The 25,759-nt window shown below is 35.1% G+C and overlaps 1 protein-coding gene across 1 annotated transcript in view; it reads right to left on the bottom strand.

The window, feature by feature from the left end:
- Positions 1-25,759, bottom strand: part of nhsa (Nance-Horan syndrome a (congenital cataracts and dental anomalies)) — a 245,683-nt gene that overhangs the window by 50,684 nt on the left and 169,240 nt on the right. The window contains exon 2 of the mRNA XM_056449100.1: positions 112-264. Coding sequence (XP_056305075.1) covers positions 112-264 — 153 coding nt within the window. The remainder of the gene's footprint in view (positions 1-111; positions 265-25,759) is intronic.

Consider the following 25,759-nt stretch of genomic DNA (forward strand, 5'->3'; position numbering starts at 1 on the left):
CTTAAATGAAGCAAATAACTTTCCTCAGACTCCCTCCGATAATCACAAAGTGTTTATAGGTAAATATATCGAATGATAATAGAACAATATTGATTAATAAGTCCCTCTTACCCCTGTACATGGCCCGCAGGCTCTGTTTTGCGTGTCGGTGCAGCTCCTCCACACACGCGGGCCTCGTGGACGGCAGAAACACGTTTCTCTGCAGGTGCCATGGAGCCTGGTAATGTCCACTCAATTTACTCTCGATGTCCAGATTCGACAAGGCTGCACACACACAAAACATACACATAAATATTGAAATATTAGTAAATATTCACACATAATCAACTGCCATTATGAGGTAAAATGTAAATAAATGTACTTCATCGTCGTTCCTTTTTAGTTTATTAGCTTTAGCAAGACATCTTGACTACCAAAACAATAGTCTGATGTTAAAAGTCACTGACATAACAAAATACTATAGTAATGTATTTTAAATATATTGTTTTTGAGCTATACTATACTAAAGTACTGGAATTAATCTGTTGTGAGAATTTTATAGTTGCTGTGATAACACAGCTAGCAACTACTGCTGATATAAACAAATGACAGGTACTGTGGTTCTACAACTATAAGGTATATTTTACTAATCTACACGACCGTTTACTGAAGTAAAAACTTAAATATACTACAGTTTAGGCATACTGTACTGTATTTTCTATTGCCCTGCCCTGCCCCAACCCTACACCTAACCCTTTCCTTTAGCCTACGGGAAACTGATAAATAATGGGATCATTCGAAATGAACTCATAATTCACCATCTCCTTGTAAAACATGTCCTTATACACATTTGTGTCCTGATATGTCACACGTACACACACACAATAATATTCACACATGAACAACATGAGGTAAATTGTAAATAAATGTACTTAATCGCAAATCATTTTTAGTTCATTAGCTTTCCAGGACTGAAACCAGCAAGACCAGCATTGAGACTAGCAAAACCAGCACTGAAACCAGCAAGACCAGCATTGAAACCAGCATCAAAACGTACCTTACCAGCATATGCTGTTTTTTTCAGCAGGGTTATAGCAAGACCACTTAACTAGCAAAACAATAGTCTGATATTAAGTCACCAACATAAATACTATAGTGTATTGTAAATATAGTGTTTTTGAGCTATACTAGTTAAGTACTTTTTACTATATATAGGATTTTATAGTTAAATGGTAATATAACTACTACACTAAAAAATTTAGTGACAGAAACTCAAATCAACAAATATTTGTATGTTGCTTTAACATATTTTAACCCTATAAACAGTGTTGCCAGATATAGATGACAGTTTCCAGCCCAAAAGCTGTCCAAATCCCTGTCAAATGCATATTAGATTAATATTTTAATTGATTTAAATCAGAAATTAGCCTAGTTACTTTAATTGTCAGACTTTTTAACCATACAGCAACCAACACTAACAGTCACAGAACCACAACGGTAAAATTACAACATAACTGTATCACATCACAACTCTGCACTTATTGTTCTGTAGATTACACTACCTTTTCACCTATATATTGTAGATCTATTTGTTTAAAGATGATATTTAAATAGTTCAGTAATTTCTTTTCATAAATATCCTGTGAAATTAAAATAAAGTATTTTAGATGTTAGTTTCCGTCTGTTAGTTTTAAGGATATCAATTAGCTATTCTGTTCTAATGTGTGTCTAATAAATCTGGTGAGGCTAAAAATAATTCATTTGGCAACTCACGAAACAATGACTTGTTTGACACAACAAAAGCAGGACATGAGTTCCAGCTTCCACAGCAGCTCCATGGATTCTTAGTATGGATTCAGGTAGATGCATAATGGCGTAAATGCTTAAATTTGTCCCATTTGGCATTTTACATTCTTTTGAACACATTGAGGTGCTGGTTTGTCAATCAGACAACGCTTCTATGTTCTTTCTTGCTTTCAATTGAGGGAAAAATGATCGATAAAAGTTTCATGATAAACCGTTGTGAGTTTGACTGCAGGCGATGCGTGATGCGCGTACATGCGCTATGCATTGGTCACTACTAAGCCCACACAGAATCTGCGGCCGCAGAAATCCGCAGATTTCCACAGATTTTGAGCCCATCATTCAGTCTGTTTATTTACTTGTGTGTAAATGTGTGTACATTTATATTTATTCAATTATTATATTTATTTAAATTAATTTCACTAATATTATTATGATATCATAATAGTAATATTAAAATGTTCATATGATTTATGTACAATATAGTTTGTTAAGTAATATTTAGTCTTTTAGTGGATATATTATATGAGAGACTTGCTTTGTTTACCAAACAAGTGGATCTAATTGGATTTGCATTGTAAACATTACATAAATTTGTATTTATTTTATTATTTTGAATATGTATTTTTTATTCCATATATTAAGTATGTAGTTATTATAGTCCTGAAATCATTCCGCATAAATCCACAGATTATTTACAAAATTCTCAGCAGAAATAGCATAACATGTCCACACATTCTGTCTGGCCCTAGTCACTACTAACTGAATGGTGTAGGAGCACACAGTTATGTTTTGTTTAAAAAAAAAATGGTTATAAAATCTATGTTTCAAAACCTAAGCCATTAAATTGGCCATAAAAACTAAGCCATTTTTTACCCACACAATCAAATTCAAAACCACCCAATTTGGCGGGAAACCACCCAATCTGGCAACACTGCCTATAAAGCTGCACTTATCATATTTGATAAACAAGTTTCTAAGATATATTATCAACCTGATCAATTGATTGCTTCAAAACCTTCTTGTATATAATTTGATACTTGTATTCTGCCCTCTTGTGGATTTCCATGACACTGCAGGCAGTAAAAGAGCTTTTTTTACCTTTTCAAGCTAATTTCAAGTTGTTATAGTAAGAATAAATTTTTTATTGTTATTAATTTTATTAAACAAAGATTTTCTTAATTGAAACAAAGCATATTTTTTAAATAATTAATTCTATATGTTACAAATACAACAGGTATAAAATGTGCTTTATTACCGAACATTCATTCATTCATTTTCTTTTCGGCTTAGTCCCTTGATTAATCAGGGGTTGCCACAGCGGAATGAACCGACAATTTATCCAGCATATGTTTTACACTGCGGATGCCCTTCCAGCCGCAACCCATCACTGGGAAATACACACACACTCCTTTACACACTCATACACTATGGTCAATTTTAGCATACCCAATTCACCTGTATCGCATGGCTTTGAGGGGGAAAGCGAAGCACTCTCGAACCAGCCACGCGAACACGGGGAGAACATGCAAACTCCACACAGAAAATGTCAACCGAGCCAGCCGTGGCTCGAACCAGTGACCTTCTTGCTGTGAGGCAAATGTGCTATACCCACTGCGCCATCGCGTCGCCCACTATTTCCGGATAATCATGTCACATTTTTGTAATGTAATCTATATCATAAATACTACAATGCAAACACATAGCATTTGGATGATTTAATTAATCATATTAGTGACTGAAATGCCATCTAAAAATACATTGTGGGTATTTTTACATAATCGGTCAACTATATTGGTCCATTTATGTGTATTTTTAGATGTCAAAAAGAATAAGGAAGAAGATAGAAAAATAAAAAGTCTTGGAAATGTCATCAACATAATAATGGATGACAATTAAAGCATTTAGGGGAAGATGATGAGGAGGAATGGACTCCTCAGGGCAGGCCATGCATGATGATGGTCATTCAGAAAACAGCTATAAGGAAGATTGAAGAAAGAAAGCGTAGTCCACAATTACTATAGTATTTTTTTCATGTGGGGTGTCTTTAATTGTTTAATTGCTCATGATGGAGCAGTAATTACAAACTTTTTGTTTAGGCTAGTTGTCAGCTTTATGGCACATCCTCTTGCCTCCAAATGAGCTTCCGCAAGATAACCTGACTATACAAAGTGAAACAATAGTCTGATAAGAGAAGCTTAAAAGAGTCATTCAGAGCTTTAATTCAGTCTCCAAAAACTAAACCAGTCTATCAGCTCTTCAAATGCAGTCAGAGAGGGATGTGTGAAGCACAAATAAGCTCAACGACTGAACAAACAAACAGCAGCAAAACAAAGCCTGGATCTGTTAGCAGCTAATGTGAGAGACAAAAGCCCTTTAATGGAGACAACACTTCATTCATCAACCCAAAGCACCACAGATATTCACAGCTAGCATGGCTTTCAGATGCAGAAGGAAAACATTTAGTTTTGAATCACAAATATAGTAATTAAAATGCTTTTGGGCGGTTGTTATGAAATGTTTTTTTGTTTATGTACTTGTATTATTTATTGAGATTTATCATGAAACGAATGTGTTGTCAAAAAGAGAAGCATTATTATTATTATTATTATTATTATTATTATTATTATTATTATTATTATTATTATTATTACTACTACTACTTTTAATGAATTAATATTAAACTATATAAATTATGATTATTATTAATTTTATCATTATTATTATTATTATTATTATTATTATTATTATTATCATTATTATTATTATTATTATTATTATTATTATTACTACTACTACTTTTAATTAATTAATATTAAATTATATAAATTATGATTATTATTAATTTGATCATTATTATTATTATTATTATTATCATTATTATTATTATTATTATTATTATTATTATTATTACTACTACTACTTTTAATTAATTAATATTAAATTATATAAATTATGATTATTATTAATTTTATCATTATTATTATTATTATTATTATTATTATTATTATTATTATCATTATCATTATTATTATTATTATTATTATTATTATTATCATTATTATTATTATTAATAATTTTATCATTATTATTATTATTATTATTATTATTATTATTATTATTATTATCATTATTATTATTATTATTATTATCATTATTATTATTATTATTATTATTAGTAGTAGTAGTAGTAGTATTACTACTACTACTTTTAATTAATTAATATTAAATTATATAAATTATAATTATTATTAATTTTATTATTATTATTATTATTATTATTATTATTATTATCATTATCATTATTATTATTATTATTATTATTATTATCATTATTATTATTATTATTATTATTATTATTATTATTAGTAGTAGTAGTAGTATTACTACTACTACTTTTAATTAATTAATATTGAATTATATAAATAACAATTATTATTAATTTTATCATTATTATTACTATTATTATTATTATTATTATTATCATTATATTAAGTAACTATTATTAGTTTTAAATATTGTTTATTTATAAATATTATAATAATAATAATAGTAATAATAATAATAATAATAATAATAATAATAATAATAATAACAATAATAATAATAATAATTATTATTATTATTATTATTATTATTATTATTTTAAGCTACAATTATTAGTTTAAAATAGTATTTATTTAAAAATATAATAATCTGATTCATTATATTATTACATTTTCTATATATTTTATTTAATATTGATTTCATTTTTGCAATTTTGTTTTAAAAAATACTAAAAACATTAATGAATACATACACGCATACATAAATATACATGTATTATACATGTAAATGTATACAAATTAATTGCAATTAAAACATACAACAATGATAACTATTATAAATATTATATTAAGTTACAGTTATTAGAATATATTTTTTTTGTTTAAAAACACTTAACCATTTGTATTTTATTCTGATATTTATGGATTTACTTCTAAATTAGTTTAAATAATAATAATAATAATAACACAAATTAATACACACATTTATGTATGCATGAACTAAAGATTGCAAATATTTTTCCATATACAATCATTCATTCATTAATTTTCCTTCGGCTTAGTCCCTTATTTATCAGGGGTCGCCACAGCGGAATGAACCGGCAACTCTTCCAGCATATGTTTTGCACAGCGGATGCCATTCCAGCTACAACCCAGTACTGGGAAACACCTATACATACTGTATGTACATGTGTAAAAAGTGAAAGGAGCCCTGCCTCATTGATGAATAGAAACTGTGTTGTGTGTCTGTCTGTGATGCTGCAGGCAGTTTTGAGGCTAATGCGAGTGTAAGAAACGCTCCTGTCATCAGCAAACACCAGCATTAATGCACAGCAAATCTGGGTCACAAACTCAACACAGCACAACTCACAAAAACATGCACATGCACACAATACAGCGGGGTGTCAGAGGCCGTTCACACAGAACACGGTTTTTCCTTTCCATATTTGATAAAGAACTTAAATTTGACATTTTTCAGGAGGGTATATATAATATTACAACTATATACACTACTGTGTGTATACAGAGCTTTATAAAACTTATACTTTCGATGTGATTAAGTGTGAATAATTATTTGATAGCTCTATAATCCTTGTAATAAGTCTCCCCAAACCCTTTTCCAGATCTTACTGAATGAAATGCCTACTTTACTACATCCAATCAGCTCGCAGTAGTAAAAAACAAACCACACCCACTGCTTGCTCATTTAATTTAATATTCCATTGTTTCATTCAGAAAGTGGTATTGTATGGCTTCAAATATATTCCAGGATCAGTAGGTATTGTAATATCATTAGTTGTGACAGCAATTTATTCATTAGGGGTCGCCACAGCGGAATGAACCGCCAACTTATCCAGCATATGTTTTACACAGCGGATGCCCTTCCAGCTGCAACCCATCACTGGGAAACACACACACTCCTTTACACACTCATACACTATGGTCAATTTTAGCATACCCAATTCACCTGTATCGCATGTCTTTGAGTGGGAAAGCTGCAACCCAGTACTGTGAAACACACAATACGGCCAATTTAGTTTCTTCAATTCATATTTTGCACATGTCACATGACAGTGGGGGAAACCGGAGCACCCGGAGGAAACCGACGCCAACAAAGGGAGAACATGCAAACTTCACACAGAAATGCCAACTGGCCCAGCCGGGACTTGAACCAGCGACCTTCTTACTGTGTGGTGACAGTGCTAACCACTGAGCCACCGTTTTGCCACCGTTTATTAGATCAATTATGTTAAGCATATGTAATCCAAATTAGTTGCATTTTCATAAGCAATCAGAATACATAAATCTATTTATTAGGCTTAAATTGTTTTTGAGTAAACATCCAGAACATCACCTTACCATCAAGACTAGAAACACCTAATTACAGCATACAACAAAACACAGAAAACAAAACCTTAAACCAAAGTACCTACTAGGCAAATTTTCATCAAACTTTTTTTAGTGGAAGGCAGGTTAACTGTCCTTAATAGCAATAGTAAATGGCTTATAAAAACATGGACAAAGACATTATTATCTATTTGGTCATGCACTGTACTGTCAACATCGTTACCACTACAAAACTGGGATGCAGTGATTTTTAAATTCTGCAAGAAGTATTTGAATGCTTTAAATAAAATAAAATATTACATTAAATATTACGTTAAATAATACATTTAATTAAAAAGAAATGTAATAATAAAATAATGCATTGTGCATGTTGTGCAGTGACATTTAGTGTGAATGGACCTAAAACGCACTGAATTGTAAATTCTACAATAAGTATTTCAATAGTTTGGCAATATAAAATAAAATAAAATAAAATAAAATAAAATAAAATAAAATAAAATAAAATAAAATAAAATAAAATAAAATAAAATTAAAGATTATGCAGTGGTTAGCACAATCGCCTCACAGCAAGAAGGTCACTGTTTCGAGCCTCGGCAGGGTCAGTTGGCATTTCTGTGTGTAGTTTGCATGTTCTGCCCATGTTGGCGTGGGTTTCCTCAGGGTGCTCCGGTTTCCCCCACAGTCTAAACACATGTACTATAGGTGAACTGAATAACCTAAATTGTCCGTAGTGTATGTGTGTGAAAGAGTGTGTATGGGTGTTTCCCAGTGTTGGGTTGCAGATGGAAGGGCATCTGCTTGGTTAAACATATGCTGGATAAGTTGGCATTTCATTCCGCTGTTGTGACTCCTGATGAATAAAAGAGCAAAAAGAAAATGAATGAATGAATAAGAATAAAAAAATTAAAGAATTGTTCAATATTGTTCATGTTTTGCAATGACATTTAGTGTGAATAGAAATAGACTTTTCATTCAGTCATTCATTTTCCTTCGGCTTACTCCCTTTATTCATCAGTGACCGGCACAGCAGAATGAACCGCCAAATTATTGAGCATATGTTTTACGCAGCGGTTTCCCTTTCAGCTGCAACCCAGTACTGGGAAACAACCATTATGGTGACACCTGAAATGAAATGAATCTAAAACTGATCCTTCTAAACAGACTATTGAGTATTAGTTGGTAGGTACCGTGGCATGGGTTAAATGAGGAGAATGCATATATAATAAAATGGATTATTCAATCCGTTAAAAACTAAAGCTGATAGTGATTATGAACCATTTATATAAATCCACTGAAACATTATATAATAGACACAAGGTAAGAAATAAGGCACATTGATTCTCATGTTGAGACTTATAGGTACAGCAGTACCTGCAGATGATGATGTTTAACAGAGCAAAAAAAAATTCACAGTATTTCCTATAATATTTTTTCTTCTGAAGAAAGTCTGATTTGTTTTATTTCGGCTAGAATAAAAGCAGTTTTTCAATTTTTTAAAAAACATTTATTAGTTCTCTTAAGCAATATTTTTTCTTATTGTCTACTTAACAAACTATCATTATACAGTGATTTGCCTAATTACCCTAACTGGCCCAATTAACCTAGTTAAGCCTTTAATGTCACTTTAAGCTGAATACTAGTGTCTTGAAAAATATCTAGTCAAATATTATGTACTGTCATCATGACAAAGATAAAATAAATCAGTTATTAGAAATGAGTTATTAAAACTATTATATTTAGAAATGTGTTGAAAAAAATGGGGCGGGAGGGGTTGGGGGACAGAGCTTGGGTATACAGGGGGGCTAATAATTCTGGAGGGCTAATAAGTCTGACTTCAACTGTAGTTGGTAGTTTTACTGGGGAAAGTGGGTTGAAAGCATCTTCCTTAAAAAGCTGTTTGGTTGTTAGTTGTTTAGCAGCATGGGGTAAAGAACAACCCAGCAGTGATCTCTAACTGGAAAAACAGCTCTTTCTTTCAATCTATTGCACAGTTCAAACAACTCCGTCATCAAAGAGAGAGAGAGAAAGAGAGAGAGAGAAAGAGAGAGTGAGAGAGGCGCATTTGTTTATGTGGGTTTTTTCAGCAGCTGTTGCACCCAACTTATAAACACCCCAAAATGTTTCCACACCAAACTGAGAGAAAGAAACAAGAAGGATGATTCACCACTTTTAAACATAACACTATTAACTAGAGCTGGGCAATGTAACAGCAGGGTGTCCATGGATCCTTAAAAAGTCTTAAATCGCATAATATGAAAATAAGACCTTAATTATTGTTTATTTATTAGTTTGCGGGAAATTAGAACTGAGTTTAGAAATAGTTTGGAAAGAAATCTTTGCACTTAACAAACTAAATTAAATATATAGGCTAATGAATGTCTTCAGAGTGAGTTTCCACCATTTTCTTGTCCATGAAAGTAAAGGAGTAAAGAGTAAAAGAAAGTAAAGAGAAAGTAAAGAGACCAAACGGAGTTCTTTATTTTTCCATCCTTAAAATAGCAAAAGTGGATTCGGATTCGTGGATTCAGATACCCCGAACAATCTCTGTCTGTGTTCATGTTTCTGATTGTTGGCTGAAAAAGTTGTAGTGTAAATGCCCCCTTCAGCTTTGGCGAATCTCTCCTGTCTACAAAAATCCTAAAGGTGGCCATGAAGGGCCTTTGTTTCACGATGACATGAGTAAACAGCTCCCCAAAACAATAGAGATGGTTCATGGAGACCACTTGTCTCCTGATAGTATCATCTGAGATAAGCCAGCAGGTTTATTCTGGCATGAGGAGTGGAGATAGAAAACAGAACGTGCTTTATCATTCAACCTTTTCCTTTTCTAATCCTTTCCCCGTGTTTTCTTTGCCGTCTTTCCAAAGTCAGTGCTATTCTTCTATCATCAGTGTTATCTGTAGATTGAACATGTAAAACTGCAATATTAACACCACATTTGGAAAGCAAAGCTAAAGCGTGGAGGCCTTGGCAGCCGTTCAACGAGGATATTCCAAAACCTCAAACATTCATTTTCATTTCGGAGGTGATTTGAATGGATACGCCGACTACAATGGAACATTCTGTCTGCGTATTTTATGTTGTTACGGTATTGGTTTCATAGGGTTTTCAGCACTGTCATCATTTCACACTCAATTGTTTTCCTGTAAATTGAAGCGTGTAGAGTTTGAAGACTTACAAGCTTAAACCCTTTAAAGGTCATCCAATAAGCCAAATTACAAGCAATTCATATGAAACTAAACTGAGCTCAAATTCATGCAAATATTTTATGTCATGCAAAATGGCAAATCCCATAGCAAAGCCCAAGGCCATATGATACATTTACATGTACATTAGAAATTAACTGAATTTAAATTCTGCGATAATTCTTGTTTTAGTCAACACTCAAATTAAATAATGGCATCTAAAAATGTGCACATTTGGTAGTGAAATTATCTTTTTATTATACATTTTTTTATACATCTGATAAATGAACACAATAAATAAAAGCAAATAAATGCCAGATTTATCACTTTTGTATAGCTATTTAAAAGTGCTGTATTGCTTAAGATATTTATTAGATTATTAGCAATTCGAAACGGTTCCTTTAGTAACTGCTAGACATCAGCAAACAAGCTCAAGCTCTAAAAATAGATGAAACGACCATGCACAATTAAACATCCAATGTCAGCCATATAAATATATCATGCATCCGGGTACATGCAAGCAAAAAGCACAGTGACTTGGTGACCCCTTGTAATTTTACCAGCTGTCAGTGTTAATATGCCTTAAGGCTGTCCTGTTTCCCAAGCCCAAACCCACCATCTTCTGTCTACAGTCACCCTCTAATCATCAGCCACTGGTTGAGACATGAACCCTGAGCCAAAACCACAACTGCTGACAATCCCCAATGCAAACACTCACACCTTCCGACGTGGGAAAGTCTAGCCCTCCAAATGTCAGCCATTCATTCCAGTGACACCACACCTCACTGAAGACCACCTTCTCTTGGTTTACAGGACATTTGGTGCATGCACAAGTCAAAAGTTTACATTTATTTACAGAGGAATCTACAGAACCAAACTGAGCTAATTTGCCAAATCTTTTATGAACACAATATCAAAGCCATTTTATGCTGTTAGGAACACGCTTGGTTTGCTGAAAAGATAAACCAATGCACATTTCACCCCTTTCCTTGGTGTACAGCACATTTGGTGCATGCACAAGTCAAAAGTTTAAGTATACTTTCAGAGGAGTGTACTGAACCAAATTGTGCATATTCGCCAATTCTTTAAGGACCGCAGTATCAAAACCATTCTATGCTGTTAATAACCCCATTGGTTTGCTGAAAAGACAAACCAATGCACATTTCATTTCATTCTTACCTTAGTTTACAGCACATTTGCTACATGCACAAGTCAAAAGTTTGTGTATACTTACAAAGAAGCCTACAGAACCTAATTGAGCAAATTTGCCAAATCTTTAAGGACCACAATATCAAAACCATTTTGTGCTGTTAATAACGCCATCAGATTGCTGACAAGTTAAACCAATGTGCATTTCATATAGTAGAAAGGATGCAAAAGTATTTTTAGCAAAGTTCAAAGGACATAAATGCACTTAAGTCAGACTTTCTATGCTCTAAAACAGGCTTTAAATCAAACTATATCCAGGGATAAGATTGCAAAATGGGATTTTGAAGGGTACGACACCTTAGACAGCCATAAGAAGTTCAAAATATGGCATTCAAGATGTCATTATGACAGAAGACATGGACTATACCTTTAGACCTCAGTGGTATGCAGCATCCGAGAGCCATGGCTGTAGTAGAGCATCTCAGCAGGGATGAGTGCGTCTCTATCTTCCCTTTCGTTTTCCCCCTTGTGTTTTCATTTGTCTTATTGCTTCAGCCCCCTGGGGCTCTTTCATCAGCCCCATGGAAGCACAACACACTTCTTTCTCTCTCTTTCTCTCTGTCTCTGACTGACTGTGACCTCAGGCTACTTTCAGCTTTACTGCAACATCTGCAACCCCCCCCAATCTCCACCCTGTTACCCTAGATGCCCTCGACCCCCCCATAGATGGTGCACATGGTTCAGTCCGGCCACAACTTGGATCTCTGTAATCCCTTTATGCTTCACTAGAGCGGTCGAAAGAAGAAAGCACAAGGTCACTAATCCACACTGCTGCTGGTGAGACCCTGGGTAGTTAATGCTGTTAGTAGCACAGGCATGTTTATGCATGATCGGTTCACAATTATCAGCAATGCATGCAGAGAGAGAGAATGATATACTGAAAAAAAATCAGTTAAATAACAGGATTGCATTGCATCAATTGAATTGCATTATCAAAGCTTAATTGCTGCTTTGTCAACTTCTGATATTGAAAATTCAAATGTGCAGTTTGACAAAGTGAATCTAATTGGCAATTTAGTAGTTTGAAACATTTTATTGTATAAGAAATAATATACAGAAAATTAGAGATGACTAGATCCGATCACGTGATTGGAAATCGGGCCCGATCACGCGGTTTCAGACTTGGAATCTGACCTTACCTCTCGATCAGGACTTGGATTATACATATAAATATATATTTTCATTATTTTTTAACACATTTATAGTCATGCGGTAGCACAGAGTTAGACCTCTTTCTTGACTTCACATAGAAACAGCAACGTGTGCAGCATGACATCACTTTGTTACAGAGACGTTATTGGTTTAATGTCGGCAAAGTAAAACATGGAAGCAGCTTGAAGCGGAAATCGCAAGTATGTATGCGGTCTGGAGGTATTATAACGTTCATGAACGCTCACAACATTGCCGTAGCAAACTGTGAGATATGTAAACCTGGGATTGCCTGCTGGGTGTTTTAAGTTGAGGTGCTGTTTGTTTTTATGATAGATCTTTTTAATATTTACTGTTGTACTAAAGTTTAGAAGTGAAGAACTGATGTTATTTATTACTTGATTGTTCAAGCTACCTCACAGAAGTTTGTTAACGGAGTTGTTGAATGTTAAAATTAGGTAAATTAAATAAAAAAATAAGGAACATCCTGGATCTGTTTCTTCGCTCTTCTTTATTTTTTTTTATGTATTATAGAAGTATCGGATGAGGTTTCAGTATTGGTAGATACTCAAAAGCAAATGACTTGGACTAGGGGGCAAAAACCTGATTGGGACATCCCTACAGAGAATTAAGACTGTAAAATAACAGAATGGGCAGTTTATTGCCAAGTTTTTGTACTGTAATTTACAACACCAACCCAGACAATATATCACTTTAAAATATTAAAAATGTCAATAAAACTCACTTTTTCAAACTTTTGAACATCAAATATTGTTGGAGGAAGATTAAGTTTACAGATATTTTTACAGTGTAACTCAGTTAATATCTCTTGTAAAATATCTCTAATAAAATACACTTTTTGATTGCACGGTCCAATGGGTCAGCTTTTGATACAAGCAATTGTGTGGATCTGAGGGCGGGGCTACTTGTTTATTCAAAAAATTGTTGCCACAGGTGTATGGAAAACTTGAAAACCAATCACTTTTGCTATTCATCTGTAACATCTTCTGTATTATGTAAAATATATTCCAGTTCCTGCATTATTTATGTGCATTGTTTTTTGAGATCAGAATATGGTATATTTGGTATATATATATATATATATATATATATATATATATATATATATATATATATATATATATATATATATATATATATATATATATATATATATATATATATTTTTTTTTTTTTGAATAATACTATGAATTCAGACATATTACTCGGCTTACAAACTGTTTTAAACATACTATATAGTATAGAAGTATGCAATTTCGGACGCATGCAATATCCTGGGTTTCTTCGGGGGAATGTTTGGTTCTGTGCGACTCGTAAGAAAGAGCGCCGTCTGGCCTTCTGGAGGAGATTTACTACTGATCACATCACTGTTCTTTCCTCACATGATTTGTAAGACAAGGACCTGAAGTGGGACACATTAATTCCGTTGTTAAAAAAGCTCAACAGAGGCTGCACTTCCTTCGTCAGCTGAGAAAGTTCAACCTCCCAAAGGAGCTGCTGAAACAGTTTCACACTTCCATCATTGAATCAGTTTTCTGCACTTAAATAACTGTCTGCTTTAGATCAGCTACCAAATCTGACCTCCGAAGACTACGTCGAATAGTTCGGACTGCTGATCGAATCACTGGTGCAACCCTCCCTACTCCCCAAGAACTGTACTTTAATTGAGCAAATTTCCCAAATCTTTAAGGACCACAATATCAAAACCATTTTGTGCTGTTAATAACGCCATCAGATTGCTGACAAGTTTAACCAATGTGCATTTCATATAGTAGAAAGGATGCAAAAGTATTTTTAGCAAAGTTCAAAGGGCATAAATGCACTTAAGTCAGACTTTCTAGGCTCTAAAACAAACTACATCCAGGGATAAGATTGCAAAATGGGATTTTGAAGGGTACGACACCTTAGACAGCCATAAGAAGTACAAAATATGGCATTCAAGATGTCATTATGACAGAAGACATGGACTATACCTTTAGACCTCAGTGGTATGCAGCATCCGAGAGCCATGACTGTAGTAGAGCATCTCAACAGGGATGAGTTGAGATCCTATATCTTTCCTCTATCTTTTCCTAATAGTTCGGACTGCTGAGCGAATCACTGGTAAAATCCTCCCTACTCTCCAAGAACTGTACTTATCTAGAGCGAGCAGAAGGGCTGTCAAAATCACTCTGGACCCCTCACACCCAGCACACTGCCTCTTTGAACTTTTACCTTCTGGTCGATGCTACAGAGCACTGCGCACCAGAACAGCCCGACACAGAAACAGTTTCTTCCCTCAGGCAATCCATCTCATGAACACTTCATGATAGCAATTGTGAAACAAACATCACTACTGCTATACACTTTTATACACATATACACTTATTTAACAACACACTTTACATGCCAATTTGCACATAACAGTTGCACATATAACGTTGTATATAGTAATATACCTGTACATACACTTGTCAATCTGTATATTTGCATTCACTACTTACTTCTATTTTTAAAATATATTTATTATCTGTTTTTTGTCCTGTCTCTGTCATTCTGTTGCACTGTAGAAGCTCTGTCACGAAAACTAATTCCACAAATGTGTGAACATACCTGGCAACTAAGCTCTTTCTGATTCTGATTCTGACAATCGCAGCTTTTGCTAATTCGCAATTGTGATTTTATCTCAGATTCTTATTCAGCCTTATTCGTCATGTTAGCTGTTACACCAATCACTGCTGTGTCAAAGTGCTGTGAAAGAGTCGTAGAGGAGGCAGATGGTAAACTACTACAGATCAGCTCTTTAACCTGGCATGAAAAAAGACATGAATGAGATCCCCCGTGTCTCTCAACTGCTTCTCTGAGACCGCAGAGTGATAAATACGAGAGCGGATGGAGACTTCGGGGAAAGTCTCCTGCTTCACTTTTGCAAAAGGTGGCCTGAGTACTTTTAGAGTTACAAAAAAGATCTCAATAATGTCTTCAAATCAAGTGTAAAACAGAAAGTCTGAGATTTGAAAATGAGGTGCTATCCTAATTAACACAACATGTTGAGTAATGATATTTTCCTCTAAAGGGTCTCAATTGCTTAAGTATCGCTGACTAAATGACCAGAGATTTCACATAAATCCTCTGAGACTCAGAAAGACAAGGACACTTATTCTGTGCTGATTAAAATTGCAATTATAAAGAAAGAGTGTGACCGAGAGAGAAACAGCAGCCTCTGTCTTAATCTCCTCTAATCCGTCTCACTCTCAGCCTCTGCTGACCTTGGCGCCATCATGACCAAATGCCGGAGTGAGACCACAAGAACAGGGGCTTTAAACACACAAAGACCTTACAAACTGATCACACCTGGGGCATATAAGAGGCGGAGTTTGTATAACGAAGCACGTGTCGCTTTACACGCGTTTAGAATGCCTTGCGCAAGCAGATGTTTTCACAATGTTGTGTTTTGGTTGTGGGTAGGTTACTTTTTTGACCAATGAATTAAAGCATTTTTAAATCACAACGTAAATTTGGGGGGTAAAAAGAACATATCAAACATTACATGGAGTTTGTGCTTTAAATGTATATTATTTTGGTGCACAGATGCTGCATTTAGTAAACTTAAAATGAAATAAAAAACATGAAGTGTTTATATGTATAATATATATGTATTGTACAAATATGTATATAAAATATGTATAATATAAGTGTTTCCCTTTATATACAGTACATTCATAATGCCTTGCACAAGCAAACGTTTTTATAATGTTGTGTTTTGGATGGATTACTATGTTGATTAATGAATTAAAGTGTTGTTTTAAATCACAATGTAAATTTGGGGGGAGGGGGAGGGACATATCAAACATTACATGGAGTTTGCGCAATAAATTAATAACATTAATATTGGAATAATATATATTGTGATAATAATATTGTTTATATATTATTTATTATATTGTATATTCATTCATTCATTAATTTTCTTTTTGGCTTAGTCCCTTTATTAATACGGGGTCGCCACAGCGGAATGAACCACCAACTTATCCAGCATCTGTTTTACTCAGCGGATGCCCTTCCAGCTGCAACCCATCTCTGGGAAACATCCATACACTCTCATTCACACTCATACACTACGGACAATTTAGCCTACCCAATGTCTTTGGAAACCGGAGCACCCAGAGGAAACCCACGCGAATGCAGGGAGAACATGCAAACTCCACAAAGAAATGCCAACTGACCCCGCCGAGACTTAAACAAGCAACCTTCTTGCTGTGAGGCGACAGCACTACCTACTGCGCCACTGCATCGCCCTATATTGTATATTGTAATAATAATAATATTAATAATATAAAATATATAATTTAATAATAATATCATTAATATTGCTAATAATACTGACCTTAAGAATGGTTTTTTGCTTTTAAGCAGCCAAACTAAAAGAAAAAATTATATTAATATTTAGATTTTATTTATAATATTTAAATATACAAAATATGTATAATATATTTAATAACATATTTATAATATATTTATAATTATTTAATAATTTTGTCTTCAACAATATATGCTAATAAATAATGTCTAATTAATAAGTTGACTTTTGTGCACAGACGCTGCATTTAATCAAATTAAAATGAAATAATAAAACAGTAATGATGTCAGATGTTCTGAATTATTTTTTTATAGAATGAAGTGTGTCACTTTAAATATGTTCAAAACGCCTTGCACAAGCAAACATTTTTATAATGTTGTGTTTTGGTTGTGGATAGGTTACTTTGTTGACCAATGCATTAAAGCGTTTTTTAAATCACATCATAAATTTGGGGGGAAAAATAACATCAAACATTACATGGAGTATGTGCAATAATTAATAAGTAAACACTTTTGTGCACCTAGGCTGCATTTATTAAAATTTAAATGAAATAAAAAACAGTGACGACGTGAAATATTATTCAGTGACGTTTTATATACATTCAAAATCCCTTGCACAAGCAAATGTTTTTACAATGTTGTGTTTTGGTTTGGATAGACTTTGGACTTTGTTGAGCGATGAATAAAAGTGTTTTTTTTTTTACTGTAAATCACAACGTAAATTTGAGAAAAACAAAACAAAACTGAAAGACTATATCAAACATTTCATGCAGTTAATATCAGACTTTTGTGCACCAAGGCTGCATCTAACAGTAGTGATGTAAAATACTAATCTGAATTAATTTAGAAATGTTATATTTGAATGTTTTTTAAATGACAAATTATTCCTGTGATTTAAAGCTGAACTTTTAGCATCATTACTTTATTATTCTGTCACATGATCCTTAATAAGAATTCTTAATATGCAAATATCTGATAATAATTAAACATTTCTATCTATCTATCTATCTATCTATCTATCTATCTATCTATCTATCTATCTATCTATCTATCTATCTATCTATCTATCTATCTATCTATCTATCTATCTATCTATCTATCTATCTATCTATCTAATTATGTCTGTCTGTCTATCGATCGATCAGTCTGTCTGTCTGTCTGTCTGTCTGTCTGTCTGTCTGTCTGTCTGTCTGTCTATTTATCTGCCTGTCTGTCTGTTTGTCTGTCTATCATCTGTCTGTCTGTCTGTCTGTCTATCTCATAATTATTTTTGTCATAATTATTTTTATTAATGCAGCCCATATATATATATATATATATATATATATATATATATATATATATGTGTATATATACACATATTCTTTTATAATAAAATTTTTGTAGGTTGTCTCAAAATATCAGTTTTGCTTCTTGCATAAACTAATAGCAATCATATTTTTAAAGATGAATGTGGCAAAAGTATTTTCGTGATCTCAAATGTACATTAAATTAGGATCTAATAAAACATAACAACATTATATTACAACGCTAACGTCAAAACAATGTTGCTGCAATGTTAGGAAAATGTGTGTCGTAGATGCACATGTAAAACAAAACAATATAGTTACAACCTTTTTACAACGTCTGTGGCCATATAGTTCTAGATGTAGTTCTCTTTTCCAAAATATGTGGGCATGGACAAAATAAAAAATGTGAATGAGTGAGCGAGGAGGTGGAAACGGAGGAGCTTTAGTCGCAGACAGCAGGTAGACGTCCAAAAATAACACGTCTAATGAGTCAGCTATAATTTAGCAGGGTTTAAATCTGAAACAAAGCCAAGAGCCACACATGCGCACACACTCATACACATCACACGCATACTCTCTCTTTATCACACACACATACAAACAGGCTGGTGTAACTGGTGTGTCAAAGCATCAACTTTTTAGCTTTCTTGACATCAGAATCTAAAGTCAGCATGTTAATTTTAGCTATCTGGACATATAGTGTGAAGGAGACTGCATGAGAACTGGTGATTTGCTTGTTAGTGCCGGGACACACCGAGCAGACAGTTGGCTTTAGCACTTCGTTGGTCTGTTGGTCAGCATTGGTTAGGCTAGTGTGATTGGTGTTTTCCACAAATTGCCTCTCATCAGGTTAACAAGTAAACAATTCAAGTCCGAAAGGAACACAAAGAGGCTGGCTGCTATTTCGCTACATTTCTGAAATATTTGCAAACATTATGGATAATTAAATTATCAGACATATTTGCAGGGGTGAATCCCACCAAAATGTCCCGCCAAAATTTCAGCGATGTTGAGCTTGTACTTAAAGTTCACATGAACCGGAAGCTGCAACAGTTTTTTTGCATATTGTGACGCAGTTCATTGACAAAGGGCTGATTGGATGTAGTAAAGTAGTCATTTCATTCGAAAAGATCAGGGAAAAGGGTTTGGGGAGTGTTATTACAACAGACTCCTCCTCCTCCTTACCATTTCTGTTTGTTGTCAAAACTGACAGCTGGAGGGGCGTGGCTATGTATGTTAGCCACACCCAATACCTCAGTCAGACCTAATCTGAGAATTTAACCGAAAACAAACAGGAAGTGCATTTTCAGATTTCAGTTAAAGATTAGAAGTAAACAATTTTTTTCTTAATGACATGCATAGATCAATTGTTCACCACAAAACTAGCAATGTGAGCTAACAAAATCAATATGGTCAGTTTTGATTTCATTTGTACTTTAAACACTGCTGATTGCCCATTGTGTTCGCGTGGTCAGCGGTGTTTAAGTACACGCTCAAATGTTAGTGGGAAAAGGACGTTTTTAAAATTTCATTACCAATTGGTACCAAAATTCCAGTATTGTGACAAACCTAGTGGTGAGTGACAGATACTGTGATAATGCTACTAAACGCTGCTTTGTTTACACTTTGCAAGCCTGTTGGAAGTTTGGTTTCCTATTGTTGAATGGATAAACAAACATGAATGCGAAAAGACATGTCCTCTCACGAAGGCGCAGAATCAGTTGGTTTTTGATCATTTGGTGTGTTCAATACGGTGGCCGGGAAACACTTTACAGGGCTCAAGACAAATTTACATTTTGGAAAACATTTTTACCTATCATAAGACACAATTACATAGGAAAAACGATTTTACCAAGGACAAAACAAATGGACATTTTAGAAAAAAGATTAACCAGACACAAAACACTTTTACCAGTCCCGAAACACATTTACAATGATAGATTCTTTATGGAAGAATCCAAATGGAACCTGACGTGAGCGCACCCCTGCTGAAAAATCCAGCTTAAACCAGCCTAGGCTGGTTGGCTGGTTTTAGCTGGTTGACCAGCCTGGTTTTAGAGGGGTTTTGGCCATTTCCAGGCTGGTTTCCAGTCATTTCCAGCTTGGTCTTAGCTGGTCAGGCTGGAAAATGACCAGCTAAATCCAGCTAAGACCAGCTTGACCAGCCTGGTTTAAGCTGGACAGCCTGGTTTAAGCTGGTTTTGGCTGGGCTCCCAGCCTGTCTAGGCTGGTCAAGCTGGTTTTAGCTGGTCATTTTCCAGACTGACCAGCTAAGACCAGGCTGGAAATGGCTGGCCACCAGCCTGGAAATGGCCAAAACCCCTCTAAAACCAGGCTGGTCGACCAGCTAAAACCAGCCAACCAGCCTAGGCTGGTTTAAGCTGTTTTTTTCAGTAGGGACATGAGGTGACAACACAGTTGGGTTTAGTTGGTGCTGGTTGTTTGGCATCAACTTAGTGTGTACCAGCCCTTAGAGTTAGAGTTACACTTTATTGTCCATTTACAGTTGTATACCCTTTGCAATATCCCCTCCTCCGCAAAAAAAATGTTTAACTCCACAATTAAGTACTACATACTTCAGAGTCTTTGAACTGTGTTTCAAAAATACATTTCTAACATGTCTAAAAACAATGATTTTAACTCGAACATCCCGTGAAGTGTTTTGAAATCTGCATTTTTATTCGATGTTTGACATAATCTCAACTGAAACATAAAGAGAGGGTGGGACATAGAGTAGCTCCTCCCCTTTAAAAAAAAACAGCCAATAGCGTTTTGTTTTCTCACAGCTCTGCCTGTGAGAGTGGTTGAGTTCAAGCGCATCAAATGAAAAGCAAATGAGAAGCATCTTAAAGGGGGCAGGCCTACACTAGAGAGCATTTGATTGGTCAGAAGATTTGATGAGGAACTAAACTATGAGGTGACATAAAAAAAAATCATTAATCCATTTAGGAAGTGACAAGCTGCAAGTTTTGGATGTTTGTATCAGTTTTATATCTTCTAAATGCAAATGTCACTATTTTGGTGCACACTAGGATATAGATATCCTTAAGACGGCCATCTAAAAAATCTATTTTCAAGAGTTCGCCCTTAGCTGATGATTGATTATAAAGCATGTTTGGCGTGCTGTCCCAGGAGAGAGCCCTGAGCTTGTGAGATCCTTGAGCCCAGGGCTCTCCCCCTGTTGCTGGGCAAGAGGGGAGTCCGAGTTCAGGTAGGTCTCGAGAACTCCCCTGCTTGATTATGGTAGATGTAGATCATGAATGCTACAGAGTGAATACTGAAATCAACACTTGTCTATAATGCTAATTTAGTTTTGTCAATTTACTTGTGTTACATGTTTTTGGTCTGTGGGAGGAAACCGGAGAGCCCGGGGAAAACCCACGCAAACACGGGGAGAACATGCAAACTCCACACAGAAATGCCGACTTGGCCAGGTAAGATCTGAGCCAGTGACATTCTTGCTTTAAAGGAATGATGCTAACCATTAAGCCTCCGTGCTGCCCTGACACGGAAATGGGAGGAGTAGGGGTGAAAGGGGGGATTCTTCAAGACAAAGATGGCTAAGGTAAGATACTCTGGTTATTTAAAGTGATTTAGGAATCGTCTGATTGGTGAATCATGTGTTAGCTAATGAGGACCAGCTGCTATCAATCATAAGCATGTGCTCCTCTCGAAATTAGTTTACAAATAAACTTCACTTAAATTTCACGGGACCTTTAACGAGCTACGATTTTGATTGAACTGAAAAACGATCACATTAATCCAGCCTTCCACAGTTTACTAAACATCCCAAAACTGTTCGGTAAAACTACAACATCGTTCTTCTGACTTATTCCAACCAACCTTAATCATCTTTAAAATATGTGGTCTTTGCCGGTTCGCACACTTGCCATCCACAGCTGTAATTGGTTTTATTGAATATCTCCAGCATGATCTCAAGCTCTCCCTGTAATTGTGTCTGATTGGGTGCCTTTGATGTCTGTCAGTGGGCGGAGCTCATGGATCATGTAGGAATGTGATTGTAGGTTTTATAAAGTCTGTCAGGCGTTTGATGAGCGCTGCTGCCCCGCAGGTATAAACTACCACAGCCAGATCCGCCTTCACTACAGCGCTACAGTTCGGCTTTATTTCTACAGCGTGTTTTACAATGTGGATTGTGCCAAAGTAAGGAATGGAAAGTTTATTTATTTATGCGTGTCTCTGTTTAAAATTCCACAGTGAAAGATTTTATTTGCAAAAATATTTCTCCTTTTTTTTACATGAAATTGTTCCAAGAAGCAAGAAATTAAATGTACAGATTATATTTTCTATTCATTCACAGTATATTAGTGTAGTATTAGTGTAGTTTGTTAAAGCTAGGAAAATGTAATTATTTTATGAAAAAATTAAAACTAAATATTTAATTAGGCATTAATTTGGCAATTTTCTAGCTTTGATGAAACAACAAATTTAACAAATGAATATATTAAAATATTCCCTGATCATTATTAAAAACTGCATTAAAATAAAACCAGTTCTCCTTTAATGCAACAAATAGAACAGGTTTATATATTTCTCAATTGATATATTATTCATATATTATTAATATATGAAATTTCAGTCACGTTAGGGCAAAGAATATTTCTTCACAGAGGTCAGTGGGAAATAAGCGGGAATCAGGTGCAGCGATGAAGGAATATAATATTAAAAGACATTATGAAACAAAACATCAGGCTTCAGCTCTTCCACTGGTGCCGAATGAGATCATAAAGTAAAACAATTAGCAGCTGCCCTATCAGCTCAACAACAGCAGTTTTTCGTGCTAATAAAGTGACACAAAACTCTACGCTGGCTAGTTATGAGGTAGCTCAGCTAATCGCACAGCACAGGAAACCCTTCACTGAAGGACAATTCATAAAGGAGTGTCTGATGAGTGTTGCAACTGTGATTTGCCCAGAGAAGATTCAAGATTTTAAAATCGTAAGTCTTTCTAGAAACACAGTTGGACGACGAATTAAAATAATTCCATAATGCACACGCACACACACACGCACACGCGCGCACGCGCACCCGCACGCACACGCACACATATATATATATGCGTGTCTGTGTGATGTATGTAAAATTTGGCCCGGGACAATGTTTTTTTTTTTTTTTTACATCTGGCCCTCGGCCCAAAAAGTTTGGATACTCTTGGGCTAGCTGTTTGTGAGTTAAATTTATGTATAATGGCATAGACAGCTCATATACTTTCTTGTTTTTTAGATCGGTTGCTGATTTTAATGTGCAGGTATGATAATGGATAAATGTGTTTCTAACTGGATCAGATGTAACCATACTATAATATTTTGGACAGGGTCAATTAAACAGGAAAAAAAGGGCGAGATATTTTAAAGAAGCACAAACAATGTGCTTTTTTCTTCAAATCCAGGTCTGTTTGATGTCTGCTGTGTGTAATTGCAGTATTTTTTTGTTAGTTTTTTTCTTTATGCTTATGTTTTTCTAAATGAATTCAGCATTTTTTTTGTTGTAAATAAAATGTTTTAATTCCATAATTTATTATTTATTATTTGAGAACAGTGTGTGTATGGACCCCCTGAAATAGCAGTGGCCACCCGATGTAAAAAAACTAGCTCCGCCACTGTGTGAGATGACAGTGCTGAGTCACCGTGTCTCCCCTATTCCTCTTTCTTTCTCATTTAAATAGGTTTTCACCCTTGCAAAAGCAATGATCTGTAATTATAAGCCTAATTAAGTATTTAACTAAAGAAATCAGCAAATTGCTTAATCACATTTAATAGCATGCAATTATCTTGAGACATCACTGTGAATCTCATGTTACAGCTCTCCAAAAACCTCAATATTCTGGGGTGAAGTGAACACTTTTAGGAGTCAATGTAAGGGATGCTTTCTCATGCTAAACCTGCTGTCATAACACTGTAATAGTGGTTGCTAGGGTGTCCTAAGGGGTTACCATGCATATAAGTTCAAATTTGTATGTTGGCTGCTATAGTAGGTGATTGTCATGGTGTTGCCGGGCAGTTTTTGATAGTTGCTAAGTGGTTGACACAGAGTTGCATTAGTGTTCTGGATAGTTGTTAAATGGTTGCCATTGTGTTGCTGGACGGTTGCCAGGGAGTTCTGGAGGGTGTTTAATTGATTGCCAGGGAGTTGCATTAGTGTTCAGGATAGTTGTTAACTAGTTATCATGGTGTTGCTGGTAGGACTGTGCAATTAATCAAAAATTCGGTTTTGATTTTGGCTTCTAACGATTATGAAAAAACATTAATTGAGATAAAACGATTATTGCATCATATACCGCCCCTTTCCAGTTGTACACATTTGCTACTCTGCAAGGCTCATTTTCATGTGAAAATGACTACATATGCTGGATAAGTTGGCGGTTCATTCCGCTGTGGCGACCCCTGACCCAGCTAGCAAAATTCTCGTGGCTCAAATTCGGCCCACACCAGACACTTAAAGGGAACATAGTTTACCTCTTTTTTATGATTTAATATTAATATTCTGGTTCTTCTGAGTGTGTCAGTTTAGGTTCAGTTTAAAACACAATTCAGATTTTATTATTATAATGTGTTAAAAAGTGTCATGTTGGGGGCGTGTCCACAGTTCGCTGATTTATGGGTGTGTTGCTTCACATGTAAATTAGTTTCGGCTTCCCGCCAACGTAACAAGGGGGCGGGGCCATAAGCTCACCCGCTCTGCGTTTGCAAAAGTCTGACAGGCAGACGGAGGAGAGAGAAGATCTTACATGTACGACTCTGACACAGACCAAGCAGAGAGAACAAAATCATTTGTGTCTTTGTACAGTTTTACAGACAACTGTGTGCTAGTTTCAAGTGCTGAGCTTGTACACAGAAACTAATAACCACGCACACTGAATTAACTTTGACTGAGGCACCGTATGCGCCGCTCGAAGCCGCAACACAGCACACCAGACACTCTCTGTCGCGCGGCAGAAACATGAAGTGTCCCGAATCGTCGCGCCACACATTTTTGAATTCTAAACATAGGTTTCTGCAGCGGCCCGCGGCGCCCAGCCGTCGACTTGAGTGTACCCTGATAGAAACCGATGTTTAGAATTCTAAAACGCATGCTAGTTAAGATCACAGGGAGCTTCTGGGATCGCGAGAAATGCAAACGGCTGAAGTATAAGGTAGACTCAATGAGAAGTACACATGTTTGCAAACCTACCTAAAGATACAACCAATAATTCCGATTAGAGCGATAATGTGGAGAATATTGATCTTGTGTTGAGCCCAATGAGCCTTGCATCTAAAAATAGAGCAAGGGTGTTCCTTTAGTGATATTGCTTCGACTCACGCTGAAAATGGCAGACGTGAATCAACAAACTGAGGATATGATGACGCGCCTGTCAATCAATATTGGTGGGCGG

The sequence above is a fragment of the Danio aesculapii genome, chromosome 23 (assembly GCF_903798145.1).
Source record: "Danio aesculapii chromosome 23, fDanAes4.1, whole genome shotgun sequence".
NCBI classification, from domain to species: domain Eukaryota; kingdom Metazoa; phylum Chordata; class Actinopteri; order Cypriniformes; family Danionidae; genus Danio; species Danio aesculapii.